This window comes from Paroedura picta, chromosome 4 (assembly GCF_049243985.1).
Source record: "Paroedura picta isolate Pp20150507F chromosome 4, Ppicta_v3.0, whole genome shotgun sequence".
NCBI classification, from domain to species: Eukaryota; Metazoa; Chordata; class Lepidosauria; order Squamata; family Gekkonidae; genus Paroedura; species Paroedura picta.
Genome location: NC_135372.1, coordinates 103,545,217 through 103,564,376, shown reverse-complemented (window position 1 = coordinate 103,564,376; position 19,160 = coordinate 103,545,217). Strand labels below are relative to the sequence as shown.

The window sequence follows — 19,160 nt, the reverse complement described above, 5'->3', positions numbered from 1 at the left end:
GGAAATAATTGATTTCTTGTTCCATGTGTAGCCTATTAAATGGCAAAAAAAATCCACAAGTTATTATAATTATGTTTTTCAAACTTAAAAGGGTGGATTTAGAGAAATCAGTTGTATTTCATTTATTTAGATATTCACACCCTGGTTTTCTCCATAACAGGGGCACGAATTGGCTTGTATCTCCTCTCCTTTAATCTCACAGTAACTCTGTAATGAGTGTTAGGCTGAGGAAGAGCAACTGGATCAAGGGCTCCCAGCAAGCTTCTATGGCAGAGCTGAAATTCAGACCTGGGTGTCCTAAATCCTACTCTATCAGTCTAACTGCTATACCACAGAGGAACCATGGAATGTATGTGGATTAATGTGTTCTAAAAAGAACACCCAAAATATTCTGGAATTATAATATTTTCACATAAAGGAACAAAAGAGAACACAAAGGCAACCTTTGTGATATATGAGTACAGAAGAGGAAACCTTGACATTTATTTTCTTCTGGCCAGAGCTCCAGGATCTTAGGGCTGCTGTTTTATTGAGGTCAAAGCAAAGACAATACATGACAGGATCTTCTTGTCAATTTTAAATTAGAAAATGTTGATCACCCTAATTTGGATTGGGGCCATGAAAGAGGATAAAGAGAAGTTTATTTCCTCCAACTGCACTCACTGAAACATCTTCCTTACACTGTTATTAGCCTACAAAAGAAAAAGAAAAGACTGGCCAAAGATTAATTACCTTATATGCTTCCATTCCAAAAAGTACATAGTAAAAAGATAAAATGAAATCATTATATCCCTCACCAAACTCTAAATAGGAAAACTAAGATTTATTTTTAAAAAATTAAGTGACATGATATAATAAATATGGGAGAAGTTGGGTGAAGTTCCTCAGTAGGGAAGGACACAAAGCAAGGAAACCCAAAATTTCCCATGAAAATGCCTCAGTTCATGCTCCCTGAACCTTTCACGGAATTTTGTTTGGTTCAGGATTTGGCTGTTTTAGTTTATATCTATGAGTAGATTGCTGGTAAATCTCTTTCTTTTCTTTCCTTTTCTTTTCTAGAAGATCAAATTTTAGGTAATGTTACAATATCCACTCCTACATCATCTTCTGGGCTTTCTTCTTCCACCACTGAAGTGTCAACAACAGCATTCATCTCTCTCACAACAAAGGCTTTCACTGACTCTACAAATAGCAATCAAACATCCAGAGGTAAAAAGGAATTGAAATTGAGCTCATTCCTAAATTTCCTCTTCATTTAGGGTTATTTGGTTAAAGTTTCATATTTATCATGGAGAAGTACAACAGGGAGTATTTTCAGTGCTTGAACTGAAAGCTGCAGACAAACAAAATATTTGAAGTTTTTTCAGAACTCAAACTCTGTCTGATCCTTCCTTAGAGCCCAGAGGTTCAAGAACTCAAACGCTGACTGATACCTTCCTTAGAGGTTCAGAACCCAGAGGTTCAGAACTACCCAGAACTACCCAGAACTACCCAGAACTACCCAGAACTCAAACTCTGACTGATATCTTCCTTAGAGCCCAGAGGTTCAAGAAATAGGTCAGATTGCTGCCTGACCTGGATAACCAAAGTTAGGCCAGTCAGTCAAATTTTAGAAGCTAAGCAGAGTTGGCATGGTTGAAATTTAGATGGGAAACCCCATGGAAATCCAGGGTTACTTGCTACATAGAGACAAGCAATGGCAAATCATTAGACTGATACTGGTTGGACTAGATGCCCTGTATGGCCTATTCCCATTCTATCATTCTATGAAACTATCTCTTGCCTTGAAAACTCTGCAGGGTTGCCATAATTTGGCTGCAACCTCACAGGACTTTCAACCACCAACATTGCTATCCTTTGTACAGTTATGCTACTTAAATCCCATTGACTGAATGGAATTTCAGCAGCCTCCTTATAGGATTGCAGCTTTGAGTAACTGGGAGGTCAATCTTCCATGCTATAATCCTGACAACACTTCTGTATGACAAACTATTATTGAATTCCAGTCACTGTCATGCCATGGATTGAGTCCAGGAGGTCTCACACATTCATATATGTTCTCTTTCCCCTCCCTGTCTAATATCTTCAGACATCTCAAATGACACCACCAGCTTTTCAGATCCAGCAGAGAATGTAACACTTGTTACAACCCTCCCAACACCAGGCAATGTAACTTCTGCTCACAGCAATGACACAGCCACCTCTTCCCTGACTTCAGCTCCAGTTTTGCAAAATGTTTCTTCAACTGATCAACCAAATAACTTCTCTGACTCATCTACCACAGCCCAAGCTGGTGATAGCGGTATGATGGTAAGAAGCGTGAAGGATTATGACTACTGATCAGAATACAAAGGAAGAGGAGAACAGAATAGTCTCTGCTTGGAATACTGTTACACATGCGAACAAGCCATTTATTAGATGGTCTCACTAATTAATAAGTACATTTGTTCAGCCCCCTTGGGAAATATTTGCAAGTTCTAACCATGTACTTGTCATTTCCATTATTAGAGTTGGACTAAAGTGATATTATTAGACTGTGATTCTTTCAGAAGCTCAAAAAGAAGGGGGAAATGTTTACAACACGGCTGCACTTCTCCCTGCTTCCCTCAACACACATTTAGACTCTTCTTCCTGGCACCTGGCATTCAGATGAATGAGTGGTGTGGTATGGTGACGGTGTTCCTGAATGAGTATTTTCACAGCTCTGGCTAGCTGCTATTGTAGCATTGTTTAATTTTAACTGGAACACAGGAGTTATTACATAGCCCATTAGGTAAGCCTGTTTGATAATGTCACTGAAGTCAAAAGTTAATGCAGTGGAAGGGCAATGCTTCCTAAACAGGCATTGCCTTTTCTTTGAAACAGATATGTTTGCTCTTAACTATATCATTATATAGCCAATTGTTTACTTTTTCCTACCAAAAGGGTAAATTTAATGACAATGCAATTGGTGACTGGAGCTATGGAGATGTTCCAACTGCCATGAAGTCCTCTTTTTGTACCAAAAATGTGTGTCTTTGAACCATTTATCAATGATGGATAAATTTCCAGCTCAGCCAAAAAGGTCCCCTTTGCATTTGAACACTTTCTAAGCTACAATGAATTCATCCTGTGTTCACTCCTGTTGTGCCTTTCTTTGCTGTCTGGATCCTGTTCTTGTAACTGCAGCATATGTTGGAATGATTTCAAATTTTGCATTCCTCAACATGAAAGTTCCTATTTCAATTTTATTTTCCATTTATACAGATTTAATTTCTGTTCTCTGTTTTCATACTATAATCCATGCCTTCATACCAAATTTTCCTCAAATACATATTTTTAGTATTATTTGTTGAAAGTAGCAACATTATATATATATACTGCATGTATAAATTGTATATAAGATATCCAATAGATTTATGCAGTGCAAACAAATCAGCAAAACCATCAGACAACAGTGGAGAACCGAAACTCTTGATAATATTGTAAAGAAGTGTTAAAAGAAACAAAGATAGGGAATTTTCATCTCTTAATTTCCTATTAAGAGATGGCTTGTGACATCATAGTGTCTGCATTACCATATTTTGATGGTAGATCTACAGGAATGGGATGTTTGAATTGAAACTACTACTACAAAATTGAGAGCTTGTTGGAAGGTATAGACATTTAGGACACCTTTATGGTACTATTGTCACATGACTCAAAGATTTCTAACACCCTTCATTTTGAAATGATAGCATTGTTTCAATCTGTTTTCTAGGGCAAGATCACATGCTTGGATATCAAGCAAGTGACTACTTCTGATGTGATATGCTTGAAGCTCAATAAGACCTACTCATGTGTAAGTGAAATCCAGATGGACAGAATCAATAATAATGAACTGACTGTAATGTAAAAGGGGTTTGAGGCAAAACCTGTTGCTGTAGAGGCCTGTCCCAGGTTAAGAAAAGAAAATGCTCATATTTTGCTTTTACTTGCTTTGTAGTTAGAGATGCATTTTGATGTTAAAGATGCTCTGAAGTATTTCAGATTTAGCCTGGCCCGCCTGAGTTCTTCTATTCCCACTACACCTTCCTGAAAACTTACACACACACACACAAAGCAGGTTGGTGTGCATTGCCTAGGTACTATATATAACATTTAAGAAGAGCAAACGGGACTTATCCCTCCCTATTAGGCTGGGGGTAAGCGGAGCTGGGTGGCCCCCACTCATGGAGGAGGGGGCTTTGATGGCAAATCTGCATTTTCCAGGTGGCAAGGGAACCCAGTATAGGTTCATGCCACAGGTTCCCAAATTATTTCCACCTCCATGGTAACCTGCAGGACATTGGGGGCACGGGGAGCCTGGCATGGGGGCCAGATGGACTTGAGCATGCCTGCTGAGAAAAATTGGCTGCCTTCTGGCTGGTGGGCGACAAGAAGACTGGATAATCTACAATAAACAGATGATTTGCTTCACCCGCAGCCACCACAATTTCCCCTTTAAACTGGATTACAACAGTTTTTGTTCTCCAGTTAATGGGAGAACCCCTTCAGTTAGTCATGACTGAAGTTAGCACTATATCATGTGGTGGTGTCTGGAGAATTCCTGCATTCCATGCAGGGGAGGGAAATCCCTGTGTGGAAGTTGCTAAAGTTCAGTGTATTCGATAGGACAAATACTAACAAAAGTTTCCCATGAACCAATCTTATCTCAAAAAAAATGTAATCTCAAGAAAATGCAACCCAGTTCTGTGCTTAGTGAGTAAATGCTAATGTTCTTTTGTTTTGCTTGGAGATGAAAATCTGGAGCCTGAACGTAACAAGAAAAATGGGCAAAGAACATTTGCCAGATGACTTAATTCTTTCAAAAACAGCTGTATTTTCCATCTTGCAACTTCCCCAATGGACATTTGGGAGCAATTTGTTTATAGTTCTCAGGAATCACTTGCCACACCATGAGGAAAGCACAATAGTGGGGTAGTTAACCATATATAAAAAGAGTAGAATGATAATAAAACCACAAGAATGTAGGTATTACATGTGAAATTAGTCACTGAGATAGTAAAGCACAATGGCTAAGAGACTGAGCTATTTGAACCAGGAAGTTGATAGTGCCACCACTATCAAATTTTTAGATAGGCGAGCCTTTACCCTGCAGCTCTGTGTGTACAATACAGGGATGACCTTAATTTACTCTGGTAAGGATTCTGAGACAATGAACTGATTTGAAATTCTAATGAGCTTGATAAATAGCAACTATTACTACTGCTTCTGCTTTTGCACATGCTTTGCGAAAGCAATCCTAGGTATAAACTGCACGGAGCTTCTATTCCAATCCCAGGTCGATTCAGTCCCTGCCCTCTACACAGAATGCGATTTCCATTTGGATTTGGGGCAATTTAAATTTTCCTTCTGCAGCAAGAAGGATTGATCCGGAGTGACCCTACCTTTATTGTGCAATATCTTAGAGTGCTTTTAATGCTCTATATATTTTAAAGTCGCATTGTTTTGAATCTGGGCTCTCCTCCGTGGTAGAGGACCCATGATTGGCCACAGGTGGTCATGTGACAAACTTGCCTTAAAGGAGAAGCCCCTAATTTCTCCCAACTTCTGTCAGCCTTGGATTTTTTTTTCTGCCTTCTTCGATCCTCTTCCCCCCTCCCCTTCAAGAAAAGAAAGGATTTTTTCCTTCCTCCTCTGACTTCTTGGAACCTCCCCCCCCCTTCAAGAAAACAAAGAAAGAGTCTCCATTTGCCTCCCCCCCCCCCTTCTGAACTACCCTAACCACGTGCAGAACACCTTCCTGTTTCAATGGGGAGGGTGGGGAGAGGAAGACTCGAGTTCAAAGCAATCTGAATTGAACAGGATTGACAATGGAATAAACAAAATAAGTGCAGACTCTGCCCTGAACAGGTCTCACCCAGTCCCTGACAGTCCATGCCAGTCCAGTCACCCTGGATGCCTTCCCTCCCTCCCCAGCACGTCGTATGCCAGATGCTGCCTCCACGCCACTTGGCAGGGAATGGAGGGAGGAGGGTGGGAATGGGGGCAGGACAAGGCTAAAGTGCATTTCCCCCTCAAAACCTTCTTCCTGCAGTTTGCGGGCAGGTTGTTTGCTGGGGGATCGCGCTTTTCCAAGTGGTGAATCCATTTTTTGGGATTCCCCCTGTCGCAGCTTAAAATGGCAGATATAGCAAGCCAGCCGCTGGAGGTAGGCGATGTCATCTGGAGAGACCGGAATATGCTGCCTAACTTCAGCAGCTGGCATGCTACATTCCCTGCATGTAGAAATGCCCACACATTTGGCCATTAATGGAGGCCTGTGACTGGAACTTAAGTCTGTCTGCTGACTGGTCACAAGCTGGGAACCAATCAATCCCAGACACAGGTTTAGGATCTCAGTCTCTGTTTCTGAGCTCATGGTCTCTAGATGGCCACCACAAACACAACATGTCAGACATAGGCAACCCAGGGAAAATAAATAAGGTTCTGGACAAAGTAAGCATAAGACAACTTATAAAAAGAAATCATTAGAAAAGGGGAAACAGGGCAGACAGAAAGTTCCACCAGTCTAGATAATAAATGTCCAGAGAGAATGGCCTTTTCCAATCAAAACAATAGGGAACCCAACAAACAGCCTGGCTCAGACAATGACAAATTTTGGACATTTTTAAAAAGGGAGTGCACAACATCACTTTGATATAGTCCGTTCATTCTGATTCTTTTATCCAAGGTCTGCATGGCCCCTTTCCCAAATGCTGACTAGGAATGTGCACTGGGGATGGGCATGAACTGGCTCATGTACTAAAGTCAGTGACAAATTTTGGCTGGATCACAGTTCACAAATTGAATTTCATGTGAAGTCAATCAGCACAAACTTTTAAGCTGTTTATAGTGGGTGGTGAATGGATATATTTGCAGACAGACTGTCTCCACTCAACCTAGATGTTTCAGCAACCTGAAAACAACAGGAGGGGATTTAGAGAGCAGATAATAGGTTGGTCAGTATAAAGGAAAAAAGAAAGCAGGGAAAGAGGAAAATATGAGGCTGCCAGAAGGAAAGAGGGGATACAAAGAGGAATAAGTGATCCATGCAAGTCCTTGCAGGGTGCCCCCTTGTTACAGTCAAATTCAGATGTAACATTTACTCTCACAAGGGTCACTGGGATAAATTCTATCCCTATCCAAGATTTGAAGCTTTGCTCAAGCTGAAGGAGGCCTTCCTCCAATTTCAGTGGCTCTTTCACTGCTGGAGAAAGGACCCTGGAAGAATGCTTCTTGGCAGATAGTTGGTCCACCCCACTATCTGAAACGGTCCAATCAACAGAGGTGTCATGTGAGAATTATGTGGATCTCTTGGTGGAGATTCTACATTCTGAACCTTTCATGGGTGTGACTTTACATTTTTAGCTTACCTTGGCTGATTGAATGTCAGGTGTCACCAACTTTTTATTTATTTTTATTTATTTATTTATTTAGATTTATATACCGCCCTCCCCGAAGGCTCAGGGCGGTTTACATTAAAACTAGTCAACGATACATGAAACAGTCTTCGTTAAAACATACAGTAATTAATAACAGTGGCTGTAACCATATAACAGAATAATGTAACAGTAAAACAATATAATAAAATAATATAACGATGGAACAGTGCAATACCACAAGAGGTCCAGAGCGCTCTGGTGGATTTCTGGGAGGAAGGGGGGAGGGGAGAGCGGGGGGGGGAGCAGGGGCCCTTCATTCACTGTTGGTTGTGCCTGGTCTCAACCAAATGCCTGGCGGAGGAGCTCCTTTTTGCAGGCCCTGCGGAACTGTTTAAGCTCCGTCAGGGCCCTGATCTCCTCCGGGAGCTCGTTCAACCAGGTGGGGGCCAGGACAGAGAATGTTCTGGCCCTGGTCGAGACCAGGCGGACTTCTTTAGGGCCATTAGCCGGTTGGTGGCGGTGGAGCGCAGAGCTCTTTTAGGGGCATAGGCAGGGAGGCGGTCCCTCAGGTACACTGGGCCCTGACCGCGAATGGCCTTGAAGGTAATTACCAGAACCTTTAGTCTGATCCGGAATTCAACTGGTAACCACTGCAGTTGGTGGAGAATGGGCCGGATGTGGGACCTCCACGGTGTTGCTGTGAGGATCCTGGCCGCTGCATTTTGGACCAGCTGTAGTTTCCGGGTCAAGGCTAAGGGCAGGCCTGCGTAGAGCGAGTTACAGAAGTCCAGTCTAGAGGTGACCGTCACATGGATCACTGTGGCTAGGTGTTCCGGGGCCAGGTAGGGCACTAGTAGTTTGGCTTGGCGGAGATGGTAAAATGCCAGCCGCGCTACCTTTGTGATCTGGGCTTCCATTGTAAGGGAAGTATCCAGAATCACGCCTAGGTTCCTGGTGGAGTCAGCCTAGAGAGCTGTACTCCATCCAGGGCAGGCAGGCGCGCTTCCTCGCATGGGCCCTTCCTACCCAGCCACAGGACCTCCTTCTTTGAAGGATTGAGCTTCAGACGACTCTGCTTCAGCCATCTCGTCACTGCTTCCAGGCAGATGGCTAATGCTTCTGGGGGGGAGTCAGGGCGGCCATCCATCAGGAGGAAGAGCTGGGTGTCATCGGCATATTGATGACAACCCAGCCCAAACCTCCATACTAGTTGTGCGAGAGGGCGCATAAAGATATTGAATAGGATAGGAGAGAGGACCGCTCCTTGTGGGACTCTACAAGTAAGTTGACGACAGTCTGATGTTTTGTCTCCAATTGCAACCCTCTGTCCACGATCCCAGAGGAAGGAGATCAGCCATTGGAGGGCTGTCTCTCGTATTCCGGCATCGGTGAGGCGGCAAGCTAGTAGTAACAAATGTTTTGGGCTACCCCCATGTTGCCAAATTTTGTTCTAACCTAGAAACAGAACATGAACTAGTAAGAGGCCCAGAAATGACAGTATCAACTATGCAAAGAATCCTATGAAATAAATTAGTGGTTTGCTATTTTATTCTGGTTTTCACTGGATTTTTAAAACTATCATTCATTGTAAGTCATCTTGAACAAAAAGGAAAAGTGGGGTATAAATGTTTTAATACTTGTTGGAAACTTCTGATTTATACAAATCATGAAAAACCATGAAAAACTCAACACCCAAAGCAGCCTTCTGAATAACCAAACCTGCCTGCACTAGAATGTTTTGCTACTTCAGAATATTTATTTTTAGCCCTGTTCTAGCTGAATTTGGCCTTGATCCCAACCCAGAGGACGTGTGTATATTGTATTCCAGGAGCTCCATCCTGTTTGAAACACAAACGGGTCAAAAGAAGGAAAAAGCTTCACTCTCTGACTTTCTCCCCCATGTACTCCCACTTAGGAGTCATAATTGTTTGAAAGAAGAGGGTTCACTATTTAAATCACTGTGTGGGAAGACTTTTTCCCTTGTTAAACCTGTGAACAAAACAGCCATCTCAAATACTCAAGACATTTCCTAGGCAGGAAGACCAAGCATTTCTTTGTTATTTCTCTCATCTCCTGCCTCGTGACAAAGAAGAAGATTCTTGTGACTGCCAAACAAAAAGTCTGCCTTCACCTCATTCAGTTTTCTCGTCCCAAAGAAAAAACTCCTTTTAACCCAATCATATTTTCAATAGATATACACAGATGTTATATGTCTCAACAAATACTCAGAGTCAAATTCTATCTTTGCAGGTAGTTTACCTGCTGCTCGTCAGCCTGATCTCTTTCACCCATAGTAGCTGCCATGGTGTGAGCCAAAATTTGCTTTATCATGGCTAAATCAGTATTCCACATTTTGCAGTCATATTCCATGAAGCACTTCCCTCGCTTGTTATCAATGATTGTTAAACCCAACCCACTCACAGTTCCCATGATATCCTACTCTTAAAACATAGTATACCACTGAAATAAATGTGGGAATTCATTTATTTATTTGATTTTTAACCACTCCCCCCCCACTTTGCTCCTTGCAGGACACCACTAAAGGCTCTGCCAGACTATTTCCTCCTCCAGACCTAACTGCTCCAGGTTGACCTTTCCAATCCCACTTTTCTGCTGAAGTGCCATTGTTCCTCCAGAGCAACTGTCAGCCACACACCAGCCCTGCATACGCAGATCTTGGCCACCAGTCCAGGGGTCCATCATGCTGCCTTGCCTCTGATGACCACACTCTGGTGACCACACTTGCCATCGATATACTACCCACCATCCTGCCACTCCTCCTCAGCTTACCACAGAATCACAGAATCATAGAGTTGGAAGGGGCCATACAGGCCATCTAGTCCAACCCCCCGCTCAACACAGGATCAGCCCAAAGCATCCTAAAGCATCCAAGAAAAGTGTGTATCCAACCTTTGCTTGAAGACTGCCAGTGAGGGGGAGCTCACCACCTCCTTAGGCAGCCTATGATAGTTGACTTTCCAACTGATGTTTGTATACTGTATAATAAAAGCTAAAGGGCAAGTCAGCTTCTTTTTTTATTAGCTCCTTTTTCCCTTGGCCATTTGTAGGAAGAATTTAAAGAGAAGAACGGAGATCACTTTAAACGTATGATTTGTGAAAAACCAATTCAGTGTGACATCGAACTGGCAAATTCAGAGTTGAACAAGGAATGCTTACTGCTGGTTAAAGTTAACGAGAAAGGTCAGTAGGGATTGTTTACAAGTAAGTTTTCTTCCAGCATTTTAAGGACTGAGTGGTTTGCCATGATTCGGGAATTTCTGTTTCAGTCTATTTGGATTTAAGAACACTAGCATTAAACTACAGTTGTGTTTGAAGAATATGTGAATGGTAGCTTTTGAAGTTTCCAGCAATTTGTTTTTTCCACTAAGCAGCCCACTCCAGTTATTCCTTGAAATTAAAAATTGACAGTTCATCATGCATTGTATTGCAGTTTTTCAGAGTAAATACCTTCAGTATTTTCACACACAGTGCTGAAAGCATCCACTATCACTTTGGGATGACTAGGGTTGCCAGCTTTGGTTTGGGAATTCCTGGATATTTGAGAGTGACATTTGGGAGGGTGAGTTTGGAAAGGGGATTGATCTCACGTGGGATGTGTTGCCTTAAAAGGCCACCCTCTGAAGCTGCCATTTCCCCCTGGAGAACTGTTTTTTTAGTCTAGTTAAGCTGTAATTCCAGACCTCCAGCCCCCCACCTGAAGATTGGTAACCGTAGTAAATTCTATGTCTTTGGCCATAATAATGTTGGGTTGGTATGTGGATGACACATACCATATCCAATTGGCCCTCAGTGGGGATATGCCCCCAATAGAGAATGGGCACTCACCCACTAATGGCCAATTGCAGATCTTCCATGTCCTTCTCCTCCTCCTTACTGCCCCTTCCAAGCAGTTGGGAGGAGGAAGAGGAAGCAGCAATTAAGTTCAGGAGGAGGACCTGTGACTGGGCCACCACTCTCTGAGTCCTCTTGCCCACCAGTGAGCAGGGGAGAATGGGTGGCCATGTGCCATGGTGTCAGAGGCACATCAACTGCCCTGTTGGCCCAGTCCCCATGGTCAGGCTGTAGCACTCTACACTAGCACTCGTGTTCGCAAGGTGAGGAGGGGGAGGGCAGCTGGCTATAGTCCATGGTGCAGTGCAGGCCACTGAGTTGGGAGCCCTCCTGCTGTCATGAACACTGGTTCATGCCCCCTCCTCCTGTCACATTCTCCCGGACTCCTCCAGGCCAGGTGTCATAAAACGATAAATCCTTATGTTGGTTCCTGTCTGCCTCTGCATACCATAGCTGCCCTCAGCAGGGCACTCTTATCTCTCCCACCTTTAGTAACCTTGCTTGTCTCACTGGAGTCTCAACAGATTGTTAGTTTAGATCAAAGCTGGGCCATCTGGCTCGGCTGGGAATCTTTGTAACTTTTTGCAAATGTACCTTTCCTGCCATTTCGATTCCTCATCCCCCCCTCCCATGTTTGGTCCCCCTATAAGTATACCCCAATGTTCATTGTATCTTTGTCTCTGCCAAGTCAATTGTTCAATGAGTCTTGGTCCACGTTGGCTGTTGTAGTAGTTCTGTTCAATAAAGCCTTTCTTTTGGATCCTTACTCTGCCTGGATCTTGGAAGCTCCTTTATCACAGACTCTGCTCGCTGACTTCCGCCTGATTCCTGACACCTGCCTGCCATCCCTTTCAAATCCCATTTTTAAATGGGCTTTGATAGTAGTTTACTATAATGCTCACTCACATTGCAACTGTTCTCTGCAAGAACAACAGTCTCACATACAACATTTGAGAGACTCAAGAATTCTGTCTGTGAAAATGTATGATGCCTTTCTTCCATTTTTTTAGCAATAGATACCAACCATGTATAACAGATGGATACTAGCTGTGTAATTAATCCAGTTTTTTATTGTTTTGAAACCTACAGGCGCAGAAGGACTATTTACTTACCTACAAAAACAAACTGCGTTGCTACAGGTAATGAACACATATGTGAAATAGGATCAGTGTACTAAAGAACTACATTATCTACGGTAGTTAGTTACATCTACAGTAGAAGTTACATAAAATACCCTTAGCGCTATTGTCTGTCAAGGAAGCTGAACAGATGTATGGATTGTTTTCTTTTCTTTTTCTTTTTTTTTTCTGTGCAGGAACCTAAAATGAGGGCATTATAAAAGTAACCATATACTACGACTGAATGGAAGCCTAGTAGACCAAGCTACAATTTACCATATTTACTCTATTTCATAATTTCCTGAGATAATGATCAGCAACTTAGGACAACTAGATTTCTGAGGAAGCTATTTAAGAAAAGCTATTAAATGCAAGAGATTTTCTGGAAGTTTTGCACTGGTACCCTGAAAATCAAAATCTTTCATATGGCTGAACATTCAATATCTGAAATTAACTAAAGGGTATCAATGGTTCAGTGTCATCAGATTTCAGGAGCTAAGCAGGGTCATCCCTGGTTAGTACATGAATAGGAGACCACCAAAGAAGTCCAGAGTCGCTACAAAGAGTCAGGCAATGGCAACCCTCTATCTATTGTTTTCAGCCCTTGATCCATACCGCTCGGGCTTCCGTCCTGGCCATGGAGTGGAGACTGCACTGGTGGCCCTGATGGATTATCTCCAATGTGAGCTGGATAGGGGTGGTTCCGGCTTTTACAGTCCTAGCCCTGACCTGGTGGAATGAGCTCCCGAAAAATAGCACTGAACTGCTAAATGTGTCCATAACTCCTGCAGCTGTCTTGCTCTAGATCTTAGGGAAGCAGAGTAACAGTAACAGTTGGGAGAAAAGTAACAGTTGGGAATACTTAAAAATTGGATACGAAACAACAAATTGTAAGAACCATGAAGCATTCTGCCCAGATGGGTGTCAGGTAGGGAATAGTGTCAGGCCCCAGAAAGGAGAATAGAAGTGATTAAACTACAAAGCATTTAACAGTGTGCAAGTTATTCTTTAAACTAATTTAGGCCATATTTAAAAGAAAAAATGGTACTTAGATTTCTTTACAATTAAAAATTAAGAGAGAATGAAAAAGTTGGGTTTCTAAGCCCTTTATCAGAATATCAGAAGTAGGGATGGCCATGGACCAGAGAATTCTGGTTTGGTTCGGTGTGTTCCCATACACTGATCTGATCTTCTCTTATGACTGATTTAGAACTTCTTTTCTCCTTTGGTGGAGTGAGACTGAATAAGGCAGATGCTTCTGGAAATTCAACCTACATTTCTCTATCCATCTCTCCTTGGAATTAAAACTGAAAAAAGAAACTGGACTGAGTATTTTGGATATAAATAGGAGGTTCTAAGAATATAACATGTTTCCTGTTTATCATATTTTTGGCTCTGTTTTGTGTTTTTTCAGCAAGGGATACAATATGAAAAATACAGCATGGAAAATCGGAAGAGCTATACCCGGAAGACACTTATTGCCTTGGTCACTTCTGGTCTGCTGCTAGCATTTCTGGCATTGGCTGGATACTGTCTTATGAAACGACGAAGCTGGAGCCCCATGGGAGAGAGGCTGGTTAGTGCTTATAGGTGGCAAAACAGAATCACAGAATCATAAAGTTGGAAGGGGCCATACAGGCCACCTAGTCCAACCCCCTGCTCAACGCAGTATCAGCCCAAAGCATCCTAAACAAATAGAGAGAGCTGCAAAATGTGAATCCAGTATCTCTGCTTATGGTTAGGGTACATGGATGGAAATGAGAAACAGCTACAGATCTTACATTTTACCAAGTTTTTCCATAACTTCTGTGTATCAACAATATATTTTACAAAGCTAGCAAAAATCAAAGACTCTGTAATAGTGCCATTAGGGTCAGATGGAATTCCAGGGCCCCAGTTTTCTAGGGGGACCCCCAAATTAGTCTGTAGATTCATATTTGAAGTGTACATTACCATCTAAGGAGGAGTTACAAGACCAGGAAGTGAGTGCACTACTGTCCTATAGTTCCAGGAACAACCACACTGTGACCACATTGGGAATAAAAGAGACATAATCTTCATCTATCTGTTATTGGCTATTGAGCTGCTGATGTGCTATAGCAATCATTTAAAATTAAATTTTCCTGTATGGACAAGGCAATCTAGCTAAGAATTATCACAATAGCACACCAATGTGTGGATGAAGCTATACTCTCTCTCTCTCTCTCTCTCTCTCTCTCTCTCTCTCTCTCTCTCTCTCTCTCTCTCTCTCTCTCTCATCTCTCTCTTTCTCTCTGATAATATAGGATTTGTTTGTTAATTGTAGAAAATAAATATCACTATTTTTTCAGTTTTAATTATTTTCCCAGTCAGTGGTAAAAATACAAAAGTTATACATACAAGTTATAGGCATCATATTTGCTCTTGTATTATTAGGTTATAAGTTTGTTCTACCATTTCCTTTTATTTCTACTGTATTAATGGTTGTTCCCCATTATTTAGCTAACAAATTATAATAAAGAACATGAAGAAAGAGCATATTTTCCTTGATACCTTTGTTACCTTTAATTTTTGTTCTTCCACCTTTAAGGTTATTTGTATCCTTCTAAAAACCTCTGACTTTACTGGTTTTATCCAATTGCCACAATTATAGTTGTACTTAATGTTTTGGTATGTCCACCTATTGTTGCATAAATCCAGTAGCTGGAGCGTCAGCAACAACATGGAAGGATAGGTGATTGTAAGCCGCTTTGAGACTCCTTCAGGTAGTAAAAAGTGGAATACAAAAACTACTCTTCTTCTTCTACATAGTAGAAGTGATATTCTTCAACCCCTCTTCTTCTACCAGCACCTGGAGGAGGGTAATTTGGAGAAGCACTAATTTGGACAAGCACTCAATAATTCAGCACCTATTTCTATTTTGGCTCCATTTTAGCTGCCTTGAGTTTGCCTTTTAATCTAAATCTAGGAGATAGGTTTGTCCAAACACTCCCAAGAGAAATTGCATTCTGTGAATAACTGATAGTGTAGTCCCACACACAGTTATATAATCCATGCATTCAGAAGAGTGCATGCTTAGGATTCCACAGTGAATTTCCCTCATTCCCTTCACATTGGTGCATGGAGAGTGAATGCTAGAGTTGTTCAAGACATTAACTGTGTGGATGAACAATGTTTATACCTTTGAAGAGGCCCCATTTTAATTGGGGCTGTACAGGTTGGGGAGAGGGACTTCCTTCCATCCCCATATGACTTTTCTGATTGATACTGCCTTCTCCCATGTTATTATAAGCCCTTTAAAGGAAAAAATGGACATTTGACTGAAGGAAGGAAAGACCATATTGTCTTTTGAATAGGAAACCTGTTTGTACTAGGCCAGGATACAAAGCTACTTCTGTTCCAATCCATTTGGTTCATTTTTATTGCTATCACCTATAGACAACTGTAAGAGCTACCATATCAGGTTCTTGAGGCTTCCTGTTTCACACGATATTACCTACTGAACTTTTTAATAACAGAAAAGATGCCCAGATGAATGGACAAGGATTCCATTCATATGAGGAATCTGAATCAGTTTGTTGCTCATTTTATGCCTTTGTCTAATTCCTCGTTTTGTTATCATTTATGCCCCCCATTTAGGGTGAAGATCCATATTACACAGAAAATGGTAGTCGTGGCAACACTGTGATCTCTGTGGCTTCTCATGAACAGTCTGATCTGCAGGATAAACCAAACCTCAACGGAGGGGCCCGGGAAAATGGGACTGGGCAGCCAGCCTCAAAAAATGGACAGTCATGCAAACCCCATGTTGTTGCTGACACTGAACTGTGAAACATGCCATGGTCAAAAGTCTCATTAAAGTGGCTTGAAGGAGCAGAGTAGAAGGATAGAGAAGCTAAGGCATAAATGACATCATAATCCTGTTTTGTTTTGTTGTAAAGGACTCAAAAGTCCCATTGTAAAGCATTTTTTCCCTAAGAGCTGCCACAAGACTTAGCTGTGTACAAGTTTCTGTTTCCTTAGTAAGCTACTTAAGTGGGATTTCTTATCTGATTGGGCATATATGTTTTTGCTCTTTCTATTTCAAACCAAAATTAGATATGACTGGCCTGCACAACAATCCCTCCAAAGAAAAGAGAGGGCTTTTGCCTGCAAATGTATGGCATATTAGGAAATGTTAGGAAATCGTTCAATAACTCCAGTACTAGAGGAGGAAGGATCATGTAAAGAGATTTAACTTTAAATGAATGGTGGAACATTTCACACTTGGGTCAGTAATTCTGATTCATGCCATTATTTTATATGGTACAGTGAATCACAGTGCAATCCTATACATATCTACTCATAAATCCCATTGTATTCAACTGTGCTTATTCCCAGATAAGTGTGCATGGGAATGTTTCCTCACTCTATTGTATGACCATGTGGTGATTTACCATAACCTGGATCAACATCCATTTCAGGATGTGAAGACTTGCCTTTTAGGTGAATACTGGTACATTTATTAAACTAGTTTACCAAATTAAACTACCCAGAAGATCAACATGATCATGTTTTTAAAAGTATCACAACCCCACCAATGTTGTAATTACTTTGGCTGAATTCTACTTGTCCTTCTTACACTCAGCTCAGAAATCCTTCTTTGCCTCTCTGCTCTTTGTGTTGCGCTGCTTACTAGCAGGAACTCTACAACTTATCAGATGGTCAAGGATCTGGCAATCCCTGAGCTACACAGAAAAAGTTCTTTATTAGATTTGCTGCTCAGCAGAAAGTTAGATGGCCTTCCAGTTAATAAACATTATCAAGTGTGGCAAGACAGCTTCCAAAACCAACACTGAAGTGCAGCAGGCAAATGGCCTGAAATTGCAAGTATCACTCATGTGTTCTGTCTGTTCATGAGGTCTCCATGGGGACTCAGTTTTCATTGTCCATATAAGAACGAGCAAATAAAAGCAGTGCCATGAGCAACTTATGTTTGGCTGTAAAGCAGACAGCTGACACTTCATCATCGATCCTATTCATGTTAAAGTTCCATTGAAATGAATGGGACTTATTATGTGCAATAGGACTTAAGGAAAACTAATAGTGCAGGCCTAAACAGAATTATACTATTTTAAGTCTATTGAATGAATTTAAAAGATTTTAACTTTCTTCGGAATGAATCCACAAATGTATCTCTCCAAAAACATTTTGGAAGCATACTTATACATGTCAATCCAAATTTTGACTTTAATTTTTGATATCTCAAATTCTGAGGATTGGGTAAACCCATTATATTAATTGTTCCTTTCCCTGCCCTGCTAGGAAGCGGTTTCCCCATTTTGTGTTTTATTACCCTCCCCATGCTCAATGAATGACATCTAAGCATTTCTTTTACAGGATAAGCCTGTTGGTTTGCAGTAGAACAGTTAGATTCGAGTTCAGTAGCATCTTAGAAACCAAAGAAGATCCCCCAGCCGAGGAATAAAAGAAGTCAAGTTGATAATAGCAATCATCAGCTTGACTACTTCTTCTGCACCTCAGAGACCAGCAAGGCTTTCAGGGCATGTATTTCTGTTCTGATCAAGTAGACTACAGCATGCATTGTTGAAGAAGAATTGGTTTGTATACCCTTCCTCTCCCCACAACAGACACTCTGTGAGGTAGGTGGGGCTGAGAGAGCTCTAATAGAACTGTTCTGTGAGAACAGCCCTAAGAGAACTGTGACTAGCCTAAGGTCAACCAGCTGGCTGCATATGGAGGAGTGGGGAATCAAATCCGGTTCTTTCAGATTAGATGCTGCCACTCTTAACCACTATACCACTTTGGCTCTCAAGATGTGACACTCCTTTGTTCCTTTGCATCATTTACAAGCATTCTTTAAAACATCCTTTTCATCTTCAAACTGGGATATAAAGACTCACAGATATCCATTCCTACTCTTATCTAACATAGGGAGCTTTGACTCAAAAAGCATATACCCTTAAAATCTTATTTTACTCTAAGGTGCTACAGGACTCAAATCTTACTGATCTAAGGACTTGTTGCCAGTGTATTGGGGTGGGGGGGTATAGAGAGAACACAGTACCAAGAATAACAAAAATAGAGTCCAATGGCACCTTTAAGACCAACAAAGATTTATTCAAGGTGTGAGCTTTCGAGTTCATGCAATCTTCTGTCTGAGGAAGAGTGCATGCACTCAAAAGCTCACGCCTTGAATCAATCTTTGTTGGTCTTACAGTTGGACTCTATTTTGTTGTGCTGCTTCAGACCAGCACGGCTATCCACTTAAATCAGTACCAAGAATGTGATTAGGCTTTGAAATGCGGTATGTGTTTTTTGTTTTGTTTTTTGCATGGTCAACATGGACATTACTGTTTTGCATTTAAATCTGTGGACTATCAGAATAATATAGAAAATTCCAGTATGAATTGGAGGCCACCTTATTTATTTTAAGGTCTCATACTGTGGCACTGATGGAAATAGGACAATGAATTCAACAGCTGGTGACTGAGTAATGGACCTAAGGAAAAACATCTTCCTTGTGAACAACTGGGAAATAGTGATTCTAGTATTCTCCTCATCTGTAGAGATGTCATTAATATGCCTGGTTTTGTTCTGTTTCAAGGTAAATTGTGGAACAGAGTACAAGTCAGAGGTTAACTTGGGTGTATGCATGTATAGGGAGTGTCACATCTTGAATGAATATTGGCTGACCTTATAAAAACAATAGAGATACTGACTTAAAATGTGATACTGGGAATGAGAATAGACTGATGGATTAATTTCATTTAAAATAAGTAAACCAGTAGTTTATAGGAAGAAAGAAATCCACAGGAGATAACAA

The 19,160-nt window shown here is 41.4% G+C and overlaps 1 protein-coding gene across 1 annotated transcript in view; it reads left to right on the top strand.

Annotated features, from left to right (window-relative positions):
• Window positions 1-16,877, top strand: part of CD34 (CD34 molecule) — a 37,963-nt gene extending 21,086 nt beyond the window's left edge. Inside the window, exons 2-8 of the mRNA XM_077334856.1 lie at window positions 1,060-1,209; window positions 2,090-2,310; window positions 3,740-3,820; window positions 10,454-10,586; window positions 12,327-12,376; window positions 13,770-13,931; window positions 15,974-16,877. Coding sequence (XP_077190971.1) covers window positions 1,060-1,209; window positions 2,090-2,310; window positions 3,740-3,820; window positions 10,454-10,586; window positions 12,327-12,376; window positions 13,770-13,931; window positions 15,974-16,165 — 989 coding nt within the window. The 3' untranslated portion in view covers window positions 16,166-16,877. The remainder of the gene's footprint in view (window positions 1-1,059; window positions 1,210-2,089; window positions 2,311-3,739; window positions 3,821-10,453; window positions 10,587-12,326; window positions 12,377-13,769; window positions 13,932-15,973) is intronic.
• The last annotated feature ends 2,283 nt before the right edge of the window (window positions 16,878-19,160 follow it).